Raw genomic sequence first — 15,904 nt, 5'->3', positions numbered from 1 at the left:
AAGTTTTGTTAGTAAATATTTGACTGCTGGTAGCTCTCCTAGATTAAAGCAATGGAGAAGACAGTTTAAATCAGTCTTCTTGTTTTTAGCCTTATGTTGTAATTGTAGAGATGATTTTAATGGATTGCACCAAAGTTTTTTCTGAACCTTCTAGTTTTATGAATATCGCCTCGTCTTAGTTTTCCACGTGTTCAAGTTTGGAAGTGCGCACACAATACGTACCAATATTTATGGAGTTTCCATTTACAATGTTTACAAACAAAAAGAAAACTACAGGGCTCTAATATTCTCAAGGCGAGCCCTAAATTTTCTAATAAATTATGCGTGTGCACGATCTTATTTATAAGCCTCTCTTGTTTCAAATTAGGTACCAGACTTTTTCCTGGAAAGTCGTACCTAGAGTAGGGAATAACATGTGGCTCACACCTGAAATGGTATCAGCTATTCATATTTCATGTGAAGGTCAAGGTTTTTGAAAAGGGGAAGAAAACACGCCAAAGGTCGAGGAGATACTTGTAAAATATTTTTATATAAAATTGTACTTCATCAGCTATGATTGCTATGTGCTTTGTCTGTATGCCTTTCTGTGATTCTTTGTTAACAGTATTGATTGTTTTTATAGTGATTAAGATTGTGACTATAACACAATGTGAACTGCTGTATCCATATTTTTTTACCTATTATGTCTGCTTGTTATGTTCACACATCGTTGTCAATAAAATGGAATTTAAAGCTACTGATATACAAGTGAGAGGTTTAGCTAGCTATAAAACCAGGTTTAATCCATCAATTTCTAAATAAGAAAAATGCCTGTACCAAGTCAGGAATATAACATTGTTATCCATTCCGATTCGTTTGATGTGTTTTGAGCTTTTTATTTTGTCTTTTGATTACGGACTTGTCGTTTTTAATTTTCCTCGGAGTTCGGTATTTTACTTTTTCCTTCAAACAAAGTTGGCCTTATTAGATCGTAGTTTAGGCTTTTACAAGCTTTGGTTTCTACCTAACCTGATGAATGCATTCCATAAAGTTGTCAAGTTCATTGCAATGATGTCAATACGTTAATCATGATGATTTTGAAATACATGCTTGCGAATACACCATAGAGGGCACCTGTTGCGGGATATTCAAGATACGTTCAGGTTTGTCTCCAGCTGACTCAATAGTTATTCATGCAACATGTTTTTGTCATTTTAAAATAACCACTGAATCAGTACAGTTCACTGTGCATAATGATATAGCAGCCCAGTAATCATGGCCTTAAACACTTGTTTCACATAAATAGTACGTTTATAAAGAATATTACTTGACAGAAAAGGATGTATCTCCCGCAGCTAGTATGACCTTCGAAACATAAAACTATTCTTTCCGTTCCATTTGTTTGATCTTTTGATTTGGCCATTGTTAAATGACTTTCCATTTTGAATTTTTCCGTGGAGTTCGATATTTTTTGTTATTTTACTTCAAACATGCCATGAGCAATGCTGATGTTGGTATTTATTATTTTAGGGAGATATTTTTGATTGTGAACAATGAAAGTAGTATTATTCTTATATATTGAAATACATGTCATTAGCATATCATGTAACCATGATAACCCTCCTATAATATTCGTTGAAGACTTTCAGTCAGTATTAAAGCAGTTTAAAAGATGAGGTTTTTTTTTGGAATGACATACATACATAAAACACAAAGTGTGATCAACATTTTAATATGAATATAAGAGTAATAGTTATACTAGATTAACATAAACATCTGTTCAACAGAGGATTGATCAATAATGGTGGATTTCAAGTTGTTAAAAATTTATACACAAAAAAAAAATGACTTTTAACATTCAAATATAGTAAAATCTCAGGAAATAGAAAATTGGTAAATGACCTTAAATGTCAACTTGTTCTTTTTGATAAAAGTGTCAAACTGGTATAAAAATAGTTTCTTACAAAAAAAAATGTTTAACAAATTTCTGTGCATCAGTAGTTAAGAAGACAAAATCAGACATTTTATATCCAATGTAACATATTTCTATCTCCCTCTCCTATATTATTTCCTTTTGTTTTACATAGCGTTTTAAATTTCGAACACATCAGTTTTTCATTCAATATAATAATTTTAAGACTTCTTCTTGTCCTCAGTTCCAATTTTACCAAATTCAATGCATTTGCTTTCCATGTCTTTTTCACCAAAGCATTATTTTACACTTGATGCATCATTCCTTTTTTTCAATTTCAACATCATGAACATATATCACTTTAAAAAATCTAACACCTGCCTTGCAGACACATTTAATTGTAATTGTTCAAGAATCTTGTTTCACTCCTTCATTTTGTTTTCTATCTTTGTATACATTTGATTGTGCTTTGAATCCTCCATGACATACATTTTTCTGTATGCTAGTCTACATAATGTTGTATCAAGTTATTATTTTTATTTTCAGAAATTTATTTACAAATAATGTACATAAATACACAAGTATATAATATGTATACTTTGTAAAATTGAGAAACTGTTACTAAATATCAGCGATTGGATTTTTCTAATATTACAGTAAATTTTCTTTCAACTTCCTCCTCTCAGTTTACAAATGTTCACTGATCATTTTTCCACAGAATAGGCAGCTTTTTCACACTTGTTATAGTGTTTATCTCCAGTGTTAGAGCCCTTTATATTTTCGATCAAAGGAAGGCACTGAAGAGCATTTATTTTTGAAATCACATGGACATCACAATTTTTACTATTATATGATATTGTACTGAACAGTTCAATGAAAAATGCCGTTTTCTCCAATGAATTTATGTTCATTGCACAATTTGTTTAGTAATAAAGCATGATTTTCAATTCCTACTTCTAAAGCACATTATCTTCTTTAGGGTTATCATGACCTTTTTTCGCAGCACTTTTGTTTTACTACAGCTAGCAATTGGATGCCTTTCAAAATATATATCTTAAATATAATTCGTTGATATTCTTTCACATACAGGTTCTTTGCATGAGAACAAGTATATACACAGTTTTTTTTTTATAACATAAACATATTTTTTCTTAGTTATAATTATAATGCTGAAATAGCTTTTTTTCTGTCCTGCATTCTTTGGAAGGTCATTATTGTTGTTAGATCAGACAGAAGTTGATCTCCACAAATTTACTTCAAAATCAAACTTTTCTCAATTCAGAATTCATTCCAAACAGCAGATAATGTTGATGATGACAAGATAAACAAATGAAATATTTCAAACCTAATATTATACCTTTGGCAATGTTTTGTAATACTGTTCTGGTAATTTCTTAATGCTATACTATACTTTCATATTCATTAAGTACATTTAAAAAAATACTTTCCTGTTTTGGGTTCAAAACATAAAAATCCTGTATGTATCCTTTCTTTGTAGAAGGTATTACCATGTCACATTATTCCAGGATTTCTCATTCAATTATTCAAGAATTTTGCTTTAAATTCTTCTTCAATAAACTATGGTTTATTTGGCTCTTCTACCATTGCTCTTTTTAGTTTGACAATAGCTGCACTTCCAGAATAGCAGCCTGATAGTTTGTTAAAATCAACTGTAAAGCTGAAACATAATAAAAATGGTTATCAGTAAATCTTTAAACAACAACAAAGTGTCTATCAAACTCATACAATATTGCTATGTCAAGCTCTTAACCAAGTGTTTATCATTTCTTTACCTGAGTTTAATCTCGTGGGATTTTGTCTGATGCTTGGTCCGTTTCTGTGTGTGTTACATTGTAGTGTTGTGTCGTTGTTCACCTCTTATGTTTGGTGCATTTCCCTCAGTTCTAGTTCTAGTCCATGGATTTATGAGTTTGAACAGCGGTATACTACTGTTGCCTTTATTTAGATACATTTAAAATAGACAACCAAAGAAAGATACCACCAATACTCTTCAATAGAGGACTAATTAAAGACGCTGATGGGGGATGTTTTGTCATCCACATATTTTGCAATCTGATAATTGAACTGCCAATCAAATTTACATCTAATATTCTTAAACCAGAATTTAGGTTTAATATTTTTATTTTGGAATGTATCCTGTATTGCTTATTGTACCTTTTTCTTGAAGTTGATGATTTCTTGCTAATGTTGAAACATTTTAGTGGCCTGTCTTTTATAAATCATTTGATTAATTGTAGTTTGCTTTGTGCCCTGTCATGCCTGTGGCAAATTACACCATAGGAAATTTTCTTGCTTCTCTTTATATAGTAAATAAATATAATCTTATAAGGAAGAGAGTTGAGCAATATTGAATTGCACTGACCAGTCACAAGGATGAACTATAGCCAAAAAAAATATACTTTGTACAGCACAAAAGATTGCTAAAGCAGTACATGTAAAAAGATTGCCGATATGTAGCTTATTACTACTTTCATGACTTCCCCCCCCTGAAACATATTTTATACAAAATGACTTACTATTTTCCATCAACTAGCACTGTTGCTGTTTTTGCTGCCAGAAAGTTTTGATATCTAGTTTCCAAATCTTGGGTGGTATTCTGTGAAATTTCTGTCCATTTATTGTTGTCAGCAATAGACCAGCATGGAATCTGATTAGTTGCATTATCAGCATTATCTGGTACCTGCTTGGTTGTAGTTTCACTCTTTAATGATACCTGATTGGTCGTGGCCTCATTCTTTCTTTGAACCTTATTGGTTGTTATCTCATTATTTAAAACTGCAGAAGATTTTGAATTTTTCTTAGGATAAGATTGTTTTCCTGCAGGAGTAGCACCATCCTTTTCTAATTTCAATGCTGTATCCTCTATCAAATCTTTTGCTGCCATACACACATTTCTCTTCTCATCTATACTTGTTTCCTGTGAATTGGTCTCACTTGATATTGAACTCAGGCTTGTATCCATTACTTTCTGAATTTTGACTGAAATAACATCATCACCACCAACTTGTACCTTTCTTTTCAGCCTTTCTTTCGTATGGTCTGGTTTTTCATCATCCATCCCCAATAGATTTGACGAGCACTTTCTTCCAGTCTTTACAAGTTCATCTTTAAAATCATTTAATGACCATTTCAATAATGCTAAAACTCTGGTCAATCCATATACTAAAACTCTTGGATCTAAACCATACTTGCAAAGGATTTCATACACATTTCCATGTAGTAAACTATGATTTCGACGACATGAGGACCATATATTACAACGACCTTCAACAAAACTGCGACAAATATGAAGGAATGGACATTTTTGCTGCTGTTGTTGATTTCCTACTTTCTCTTTGGTCCTACACCCTTTTAAACTGTTGTAGAAATGACATATAATAGGGACAGTCACCCTGCATCTGTTTGCATCATGTTGGAGTAAAAGACACAAGTTTGGTAATTCTACTCTATGAAGATAAAATTTTTGTTGTACCTCTATATTGTGATCATCACTCAAGTTGTGGCCAAATTTACATTTCATCATGTCACAAGAACTCAGAACATAAAATTTACAAATATGAAGTGCATCACAGTCACCCTGGCAAGATTTTGGATGATTTGAATGAGCCTGGCACAGTTTCACATCTGATTTTGCACGAACTAATTCAGTTCCCTCAGTGCTCAATCCACTCTCTTCATTATTTGCAGTTTCCATATCAAATTCAAACACTTTTGGGTATTTCTGTAAAAAAGGTTTCAAAACTTTATCATCTTTAAATCGATGCTTGACAGTACTTACAAATTCTTTTTCTAAACCTGCTACTGTATATTCTCCACCGTTTTTTAGCAGTAAATTCAGTAAATCAGATATTAAATCTTCAACTGCCTCTTTTCCTAACAACTCTGGTTTAATTACAGGCAAATTTTTCAGTTCTTCCGCAAAATCTGGATCTATAACTGACTCTTCTTCTTTACTTTCAGAGTCAACATCAGTAGGTTTATTTTTCAAGAATTCTATAGCCATTTTGATACCAGATTCATTTGTTGGCCAATCATAACTACTTTGGTTTGATTGAGAGCTTACAACACTTTCTTCTAAAGGTTTATAAGTATCAGTTCTCTCATTTTTATCTTCAGAAAAATTCCTTTTATTCCAGTTTCTCTCTTTGTATCTTTCTTGTTTTGGATTACTGAAATGGAGGTTCTCATATCCTGCTCTTTTAAAATTCCTTCTTCTATCTCTAGCATCATGAACTCTTGCCTCATTATAAAACTGACATTCATTGTCAAGTGTTTCTCTGTTATGATAATCATGTAAATCCCTTCGATCATAATCATTGCGATGCTGAAATTCAAAGTTATCTCCCATATCATAACTCCTGGCATCATATGGGTCTCTTAAATCTTTATTATAAATTCTATTTTCATAAGTATCATTGTCTTGGCTATAACTGCCTCTATTACCTTCATCAAAGTTAATGTCTCTGTCTCTACGTTCATTTATATTGTCTCTCTCATAAAACCGATCATATTCTTTGTCAGCAAATTCAGCATTATCTCTACTGTAGCGATCCCTATCTAAATATTCAAATGTATCACTAGCATGCCTTTCCCTACCTACAAAACTATAATCATCTCTATCATAACATTGCTCCAGACTTCCTGTATTTTCCTCAAAATTCCTGTGACAATAGCTACTTGTTTCATCTGACGTTTCATACGGTTTTGATCGTTGGGAATTTCTAAAATGACTTTTATCAAATATTTCTTGTGTATCCTTAAACCCTACATGTATATCATCAGTATTCCATCCTGGCCTATCTCTCTGAGCTTCTTTAGTCTTTGCCCTGCCACGTCCTCTGAAACTGTTGCCGCCAAACTTACTACGAGCACGCCCTCTGCCTCTCTGGTAGGGTCTCATGGTTAGTTGACTTGTCTTTTAATCTGAAATGTTTTTGTATAAAAAAACTTTCATTAATCATGTTAATAATTATAAAATGTAGGATACAATCAGTTTCTGAAGGTAAAAGAGAATTACTGCAAATGGTGTAAAATGATTCATTCTGAAGACTAATTAATGTTGAAATGGGGTTGGAATAATATTGAGGTACATGCAGTTCTGTCATCAATAAATAAATTGCTTTGCCAAGAGCAGCTGGATAAAGCCGCAGAGGTCCAACCCTGAACAGTTGGGACAAAAATGGAAATATCATAGCCAGAACCCCCTAAAAGTTGATTCGAAACCATCCCTTAGTGGTATGGAAACTTGTAAAATTTCAGAGATATTTATACACTTAAACACAAGTTTTTGTTTGGAAACTATAAAAATGCTTATTGGGCCCCTTTATCCAAAACTGTTGGGACCATAACCCCCAAAATCAATCCCAACCTTCCTTTAGTGGTTATAAAAATGCTTATTGGGCCTCTTTATCCAAAACTGTTGGGACCATTACCCCCAAAATCAATCCCAACCTTCCTTTAGTCAATCATGTTAGTGGTATCTCAGAGTGGTTTTGAACCACCTTGTAAAAATTTATAGAGATCCATATACTTAAACTAAAGTTATTGTCTGGACACTAAATGCGTATTCGGACAACGACATGATTGCATTATGCATGTACGACGCCAAAAAAAATGTGCGGTCATATAAGAATTAGTTACCCTTTATGATTTTCATTTTCTTGTATATATAAACAGGGCCGTAACTAGCCTCTTTTAATAGTGAGGGAAAATTTTTTCGGCGAGCGGAGAGAGGCGAAAAAATTTTGGCGAGGGGTCTGGGGGCCGCTTAAGGCCCCAGAAGCTATGAGAAAAATAACGCAAAATCGTGCATTCTGAGCGTTTCCCAGACTCTTTCTTGCATTGAAACGGCTTAATTAATTTTTAGATATTTTTTTTGACAATCAGCTTCCAAAGATTAATTGTAATTTAAGACTTTTAGGTATTAAAGACAACATTAAAGACCAATATGTAGGATAAAGCATAAATCGTAATTCTCATAATTATTAATACCGTATCTCTCTGTCTGTTCTTGTCTTGTATTTTGATTAGACTTTGGTGATTTTTTTATGACTAGATTTAAATAAAGTGACATTGCAGTATTATACTTTAAGTACTAGTACTGCTTAAGTCCACACTAGGGACCATCTTCACCTTGTTTTACGATCTTTTACGGTATTAATGGTTCTTTTAAAGTATTGTTGAAGACCATCCAGCAACTATCAAGATGAAGAGCAGGATCACAAACTTTGACCATTGATCATTTGTATTTTTTCTATGCATTGACTTTGAGTGCGATTATGTTCCCATACTCCTTTATTTTATGTTAAAGTGTCTAAACACGACTTAATGCAAGTTTAACCTTTCAATGTAAAAGGTCGTATATGGCAATACCTTGGTTTTTTTTCTTCAAATTATTTGATACCTGGAAATATGTGACCTTATTTTAATTCAAACCATGTCAGCTATCTAGTTTTATTTACAATAAAACAAACTGTTTTTTATTCTTTTATATCAATTTCAATTATCCATGCAGAAAGGATCAATTTTTTTGTGTCCACTGAGTAGCATCGCATGTTCTCAAAATATATTTCTGGCACAATTCTTGACATCGGTGGACATGCAACATTGCAAAACCACGTTTACAAATGAAAATAAACGCTCAGACTAGTCATAAAGTAGGACAATAAATAAACAAAAGACAAACCGGAACACAAAAGTACAAACAATAGACCATCAACTCTGAAAACTATAAGGAAATTAGAAACATGGATAACGAAAAACATCCAGGGGACACTTTCCGTGAAAACAATTGGATATGAAAACAACCTTTTGTTTCATTTTTTTTTTTTTTTTTTTATTTTATTTTTTACATGAGGCATATCATTTGTCTCATTTGCCTCAATGTAGTTACGGCCCTGATAAATATCATAGGCGGATACAGGGGAAAAATTTGGTTGATTATATAGGGAATCATTGAAGCATGACTGGAGTGGGCCCCCCCTTAGGTCAGTCAGCGGGCCCCCCCCCTTCGGAAAAGTTCTGGATCCACCACTGAATATATTAAATTATCTGTTTAAAGGTGGTTAATAACTGGTGCATACATGGCCTATTTATTTAAAACTATCCCTTTTCACTTTGCTATATAGATACATGTACAAGATTTATTGGACATGGTGTGAAACATCTCAAAATATCCCCCAAAGTCTTATATTTTGAAAACAATATATGGTAAATTTTAATCAACCAATCATTTTGAGAGACTTCCCTTCGGAAAAGTTCTGGATCCACCACTGAATATATTAAATTATCTGTTTAAAGGTGGTTAATAACTGGTGCATACATGGCCTATTTATTTAAAACTATCCCTTTTCACTTTGCTATATAGATACATGTACAAGATTTATTGGACATGGTGTGAAACATCTCAAAATATCCCCCAAAGTCTTATATTTTGAAAACAATATATGGTAAATTTTAATCAACCAATCATTTTGAGAGACTTACATATATGTATACTCAGCGGCAACTTGATTACAAATTCCACCTGCAAACATAGATTGACAAAATGTATTGATACTTAACAGAGACAGTCTATACTAGCTGGACTGGTCACTTATAACAATGTCTATACAAATTTTCAGACAGAACTGTGTGGTCGCTGATGTCACATGTCTTCATAGCAAATCTTTTCATATTTACGATGTGTTCTTCATAATTACATGAATATGTTCAAGTTTAACAGGAATTTTTTTTTATGAAATCAAATTTTATACATTTTGTCATTGCAATGTGCAGCTTTTGAAAAAATTCTCGAGATAGTTTTATAGAGATAGTTCTTTGAGAATATAAATATTTAGTTTTATAGAGATAGTTCTTTGAGAATATAAATATTTGAAAATTTATAACACATAATATTCAATGAATTAAACGATAGAGTTTACTACTTTGCTATGTTGAAAAATGTATACAATTAGGTTGGGGAGTGTGTTCATGAGACACAGATGATGCCACCACTTGCATATAACATTATATAGGGACATAACTTAAGAACTGTAAAAGTGACAATACCGTAATTTATACTTGATCTAAGTTGTGATACATGTGTGGTAATAACTGATAAGCATTGTTTATAAGTTTCATAACATTTGGTTGAGGAAAACTAAAGATAGATTGATTGATTGTTTTAGGCGTTTTCAGTTACTTTTAACACCACTTTCAAGCCCCCCTTTTGCGCTACTTCGGGACAGTTTTTGTTGGAGGAAGACTAGTGAATTAAGATTGGAGTGGAGTGCACCTGTACAAGCAGTGTTCGAACTCACAACATCAGTTTTGATATGCTAGTGTTTACAGTAGTAACTACTTAGACAACTTGGCCACTGAGGCCCCAACTAAAGTTATACATGTAGAATAGAAACGAAAAATTCAGCAATTTTCCATTTGTTAATTAGGGGCATAATGCTAGAACGGTAAAATTGAAGTTGCCAAAATCCCATCTTGATTCTTGTTCTGTGTAATGTGGGAATAATCATTGAGCATAAGTTTAATAACATTGAGTCAAACTAAAATCGAATGAAAACCAACTTTGGGACATATGAACAGACGTAGGGTAAAAATTAATGCCCCATCAGCTATGGCACGGACATAAAAGTTCTTATCTGATGTTCCACCATGTGCCTTGTTCAAGGTATGGGAGGTTTAAGTGCTCAAAAACATGTATATCCCTGAGTGACACATTCTTCATGTGCCTGTTTCAAGTAAGGAGCTTGTAGTTCAGTAGTTGTCGTTGTTTGATGACTATCATATTTGATTTTTGTGAAATATTTTGTTATAAATTATGCCAATACATGTAGTATTCTCAGTTGAATTGTTTACGCAATTTTGCGCCTGTCCCAAGTCAGGAGCCTCTGGCCTTTGTTAGTCTTGTATGATTTTAAATTTTAGTTTCTTGTGTATAATTCGGAGTTTAGTATGACGTCCATTATCACTGTACTATTATGCATATTTTAGGGGCCAGCTGAAGGACACCTACGGGTGCGGGAATTCTCGCTACATTGAAGACCCATTGGTTGCCTTCGGCTGTTGTTTGCTCTATGGTCGGGTGGTTGTCGCTTTGACATATTCACCATTTCCTTTCTCAATTTTATTTAAAAATTTTCATGCCTGGGCCTTTCATAGCTGACTATGCAGTAAGGGTTTTTCTCATTGTTAAAGGCTGTACCTATGCATATAGAGTGGGGTGCTCATTTTTGCCAGGGACACAATTTCGTCGTTTTATGATTTTGAGGTGTAAAAACTTCAAAGGATGTCTGAAAAGGAAGAAATATGCCGGTAAACTATATTTTAATAACAAATATGATTATTTTTTAAACTGAGACAAAATTTCGGCACTTGCCTCAAAGAATAAAAAAACAGGCAACAATTTTCGGCAAATTTCCTGAATGAAAACCATGATTTCAAAGAAGTTTTTATACTAATTATTTGACTGATTGCCCAAAATTTCAGTTCTTTACACCTTTGAAATGTCTGCTATTTACAATGTATCTATAATAAAATTGATTTGATAAACATTATTTAAAGCTGCAGTGATTTGGTTTTAAATAGATATGTAAAAAAGGTGAATATGTGTCCCCCTTTGATAAAACCAAGGATTTGTATACTACTATACAAATCCTTGATAAAACATCAGGAAATTTCAAACACCCTTTAATCTAACTTTTCAGATGATTTTTTTCAAACAAACATGTTTTTAAGCTAAGAAATATTTTGCATTTGAAGTTATCTTCATATAAAAATATCAGTATACTTCAAAAACATAATGTCATGACCTAAACATAAACTGCAGAAAAGATATGGCGAAAATGAGCACCCCTCTCTATATTGCTTACATCTAATTTATTTGGTATCAGGTCCGTTCGCGCCCAATACACTTTCGCATCCTACACGTTCGCACCTCGCACGTTCGCACCCAAGGTCCGTTCGCACTCTACACGTTCGCGCCCAATTTTTATTCAAATTCCAGTTGAATAATTGGAAATCATGATTGTTGTTTTAAATTGCTTTGGTGTAAATATTGAATGTATTTATAGCTTGATATGAGTGAAACGTTGAAGATTTTAAATGAAAAACACAAAAGATAATTGTTTTTGACAGCTTGGTCACTTTAATCTGAAACAATTAAACAATAAAATATAGCAATACACTATTATAACCAAAACATGATAAAATGTATTCAACACACACAAAAAAAAACGTAGTCAGAATCTCACGTTAATACATTGTAGTTGTTTTGAAACAAGTCAATGAAACAAAGTTACAGCAATACTATAACCAAAACATGATTAACAGTTATTCAACACAAAATAAAACGTTGACAGAATCCCAATTTATTTATAGGAAGAATCATAATTTTTTTTAACAATACACTATCCAAAACATGATTAAGATTTATTCAACACAAAAAAATGCTGTCTCACTTTATTTTAATACATTGACAACAAGAATACTCTTGCATGATTACAAAAAAAAAGAATTAAAATTGGGCGCGAACATGTAGGGTGCGAACATGGAGGGTGCGAAAGTGAAAGGGGGCGAACATGAGTGGGTGCGAACGTGAATGGGCGCGAACGGACCCAGATTCAATTTATTTGGTTGATAGTACAGTTCAGTCTCATTGGTATAAATAATACCACATCTCCTTATTTTTATATTAACAACTGTGTAAAGTCACAAGTACATTGTTCCAATCATACTTGCTCAATCTCAATCGCTTTTGTTAGTGATATGTTTGATGAAAATTAAAAAATAACATGTTGATATAATGAAATTCAAAACAGTGTGGCTGTGGCCATTGATTGACACATTAAAATCATCCATTGACCAGGTTGGGCTCAAGTCATGAAACATGGGGTGATTCCCAAGTTTATGGGATAAACACGTTTTTCTGGGGTCGAAAAAACCCCACAAAACTGGGGTAAAAAACTTCGTACATAAATTTCACAACAACTGTGAAAAAGCGCACAATGTCAGCTGTTGCGGTAATTTTTATCCAACATGAACTTTCGTTTACGTTAAGTAGTTTGCCATTGCTATATTTATTCTTTTGTGCAAGTCTCAGGATAAATGAGCTTCATAACCGGAAGTGTAAAAATCAAGCCATTTATGAATAATATCATATCATTTCTTTACTTTCTAGACAAATTGTCTTTCTTACTAACTTTGTCGACTAACATTACTCCATCTTGAACAACAATGCATGTGCATTATGAAACAAAGCTTTCTATTGGTCGATTAATCTTTTGAGCTTTGTTAAATTCTATTGAGGGCAAAATTAACAAAACAATACCATAAACTGTTTTTCGTTTAATAGACTATTGTGAATATACCTTGACAAGACGAAATTAATTATGAAAACTGGAATAATCAATTATACTCTCTTGTATAATAGTCCCAGATGACAATGACCATATTTTGTATGTTTAATGAAATTTGTAAGCAAATAAATTTAGATAAGTTTATAAGCTAGGGGAGCTGCTAGCCCTTACAAAGTTTATCAAAAATTAAATTGCAATATACATTGACATGTCAAGGTATATACACAACAGTCTATAAATAGTATTACATCAGCATTTTTCTTATATATTTATCGTATTCATTAGGAATGATTCTATCTTATCAAAGATGGTAGATTCCTTCTAGATGTTTTGCAAAAAATTTGAAAATTTAAATTTACATGCCAATCCCCCCTTTTTGGCGAAACTACAAAATAAGTAAAGAATATATTTAGTTTATAATATAAAGATTGACTAAAACATTTAGTTGTGTCTGTTCTTATAATTTAGTTATTAACATGCTAATTTGTTCTTACATACTCTACCATTCTCCTTTTATATTAATGTATGTATATAATGCTTCTTTATTATAATATGATTTGACATATGTATTGATATCAGCATGTAATTTATTGTATATAAACCACACACGCAAGTTTATAACAACTCTGACTGGATATATAGCCCTTGCAAGGTCGGTGATGAGAATTTTCCTATATTTCTATTATATAAAATTGAGAATGGAAATGGGGAATGTCTATTTTAACAAGTTTATTTACAAGGTATAATTTTTCCATAAGAATAGCAAAGTATTCTATAAAATATATAGTAAATTGAAAAATATATTTTAAATCATAATAAGATAGTTTCATTTATATTTTCACTTAATATTCTGTTCTTACACAGTAATATAGTTCATTTTGAGTCATTCCTTATTCTTGCAAAGGGAGATAATTTCAGCATCTCCGATACAAAATGAAAAACAGTTTTTTGTATTGTTTTGTTAATTTTGCCCTCCATAGAATTTAACAAAGCTCAAAAGATTAATCGACCAATAGAAAGCTTTGTTTCATAATGCACATGCATTGTTGTTCAAGATGGAGTAATGTTAGTCGACAAAGTTAGTAAGAAAGACAATTTGTCTAGAAAGTAAAGAAATGATATGATATTAATCATAAATGGCTTGATTTTTACACTTCCGGTTATGAAGCTCATTTATCCTGAGACTTACACAAAAGAATAAATATAGCAATGGCAAACTACTTAACGTAAACAAAAGTTCATGTTGGATAAAAATTACCGCAACAGCTGACATTGTGCGCTTTTTCACAGTTGATGTACGAAGTTTTTTACCCCAGTTTTGTGGGGTTTTTCGACCCCAGAAAAACGTGTTTATCCCATAAACTTGGGATCACCCCATGTTTCATGACTTGAGCCCAACCTGTTGACTGGGACAATTTAGTTGAACGTTTGTATGTAACAACCACTGCTCACTATGTACTTTTTAAAGACACTTCAACTATGGGGTCACCAAAGGTTCTCAACACCTTAATAAAGTAATTCGAAAAACTAATCAGAAATAACACGATGTTTTGATTTATATAAATTATATAAATCAAAACATAAATGTTATTCCTGATTAATTTTTTGAATTATTTTATAATTAAAGGCGTAAAGAAACCTTTGGTGACACCCATAGTTTAAATGTCTATCGTAGGTACGTCATGAACGGTGGTCGTTACAGACAAACGTTCATGTAAATTGTCCCAGTCAATGGATGATTTTAATGTGTCAATCAATGGCCACAGCCACACTGTTTTGAATTTCATTCTAATGTTTGCTGTACAGTGTACCCTTGGCCTTGCTGTCTATCATCAAAGGGTGCGTCTACACTGGCGGAATACATTCATACATGCTACCCTACATTCTCCAAAAAATCAGAAAAATAACCAGCTCTTCTCCTGATCCCAACTCACATTTAGTTTCAGGCAACTTAGAGCATGCATTTGTATTTTCAAATGTCAAATCCGTCACGAGACATTACGCAACTTTCCCGCCATACATAATTATTTTTATACGGTTGTGGTGTTTACATATGTTTTTCTAAGCTGAGGAAAGTCTAATCAACTAATTGTGACTGATGACAGAAAATTAATTAACCATAACCTGATATATATCTCAAAAATGAAGCTCACCTTACCTTTTAAAAATATTAAATGAAAAATCAAGCTCGGGACGACAACGAAAAAACAAATTTTAGTGCTATTTTAAATCTGTCGATTCCGATCTATAACCGTAATTGTCAGGATCAGGGGATTTCTTAAATAAAATTGTATAAATTAAATTACAAATAAATATATCAATTTTATGGTCCATCTCAGCAGGAACATACCGGTATATACTATTCCCTGATCACTAGTATTTCTATTGAATTCCAAGGATATTCAGGATAGTCAGTTGAACAAATCCTTGAAAGTTCAAATATAAAGTTTTTTTTAAACTCCGGTTGACGATACTCATGGACTACAAAACAACTGATGAATAGAATAACACCGATATAAACATATACATATCGAGTTAAATTGCTGTTAAAAGATTACAAATTGATATTGCAAAAAAACTCAACACGAGTAACTAGTATATGCCATGATATAGCCCGACATGGTGACAGTTTATCATGGCT

At 32.5% G+C, this 15,904-nt stretch overlaps 1 protein-coding gene across 2 annotated transcripts; it reads right to left on the bottom strand.

Annotated features, from left to right (window-relative positions):
• Positions 1-1,694: 1,694 nt before the first annotated feature.
• On the bottom strand, positions 1,695-15,464 carry LOC139516837 (uncharacterized). Of its 2 annotated transcripts, none has more exons than XM_071307166.1 (3): positions 15,422-15,464; positions 4,429-6,835; positions 1,695-3,569 (listed from the first exon to the last, which is right to left on the bottom strand). In XM_071307166.1, exons 2-3 carry the CDS (start codon positions 6,810-6,812, stop codon positions 3,470-3,472), a joined length of 2,484 nt encoding a protein of 827 aa, XP_071163267.1. In that variant the 5' UTR covers positions 6,813-6,835; positions 15,422-15,464; the 3' UTR covers positions 1,695-3,469. The 2 variants fall into 2 exon arrangements, with proteins under 2 accessions (XP_071163267.1, XP_071163266.1); XM_071307165.1 differs by lacking the exon at positions 15,422-15,464 and adding an exon at positions 15,198-15,322.
• Between the last annotated feature and the right edge of the window lie 440 nt (positions 15,465-15,904).

Source organism: Mytilus edulis, chromosome 3 (genome assembly GCF_963676685.1).
Source record: "Mytilus edulis chromosome 3, xbMytEdul2.2, whole genome shotgun sequence".
Taxonomy (NCBI): Eukaryota; Metazoa; Mollusca; class Bivalvia; order Mytilida; family Mytilidae; genus Mytilus; species Mytilus edulis.
Note: the sequence above shows the minus strand (reverse complement) of the source record. Positions and strands in the feature narration are given on the sequence as shown.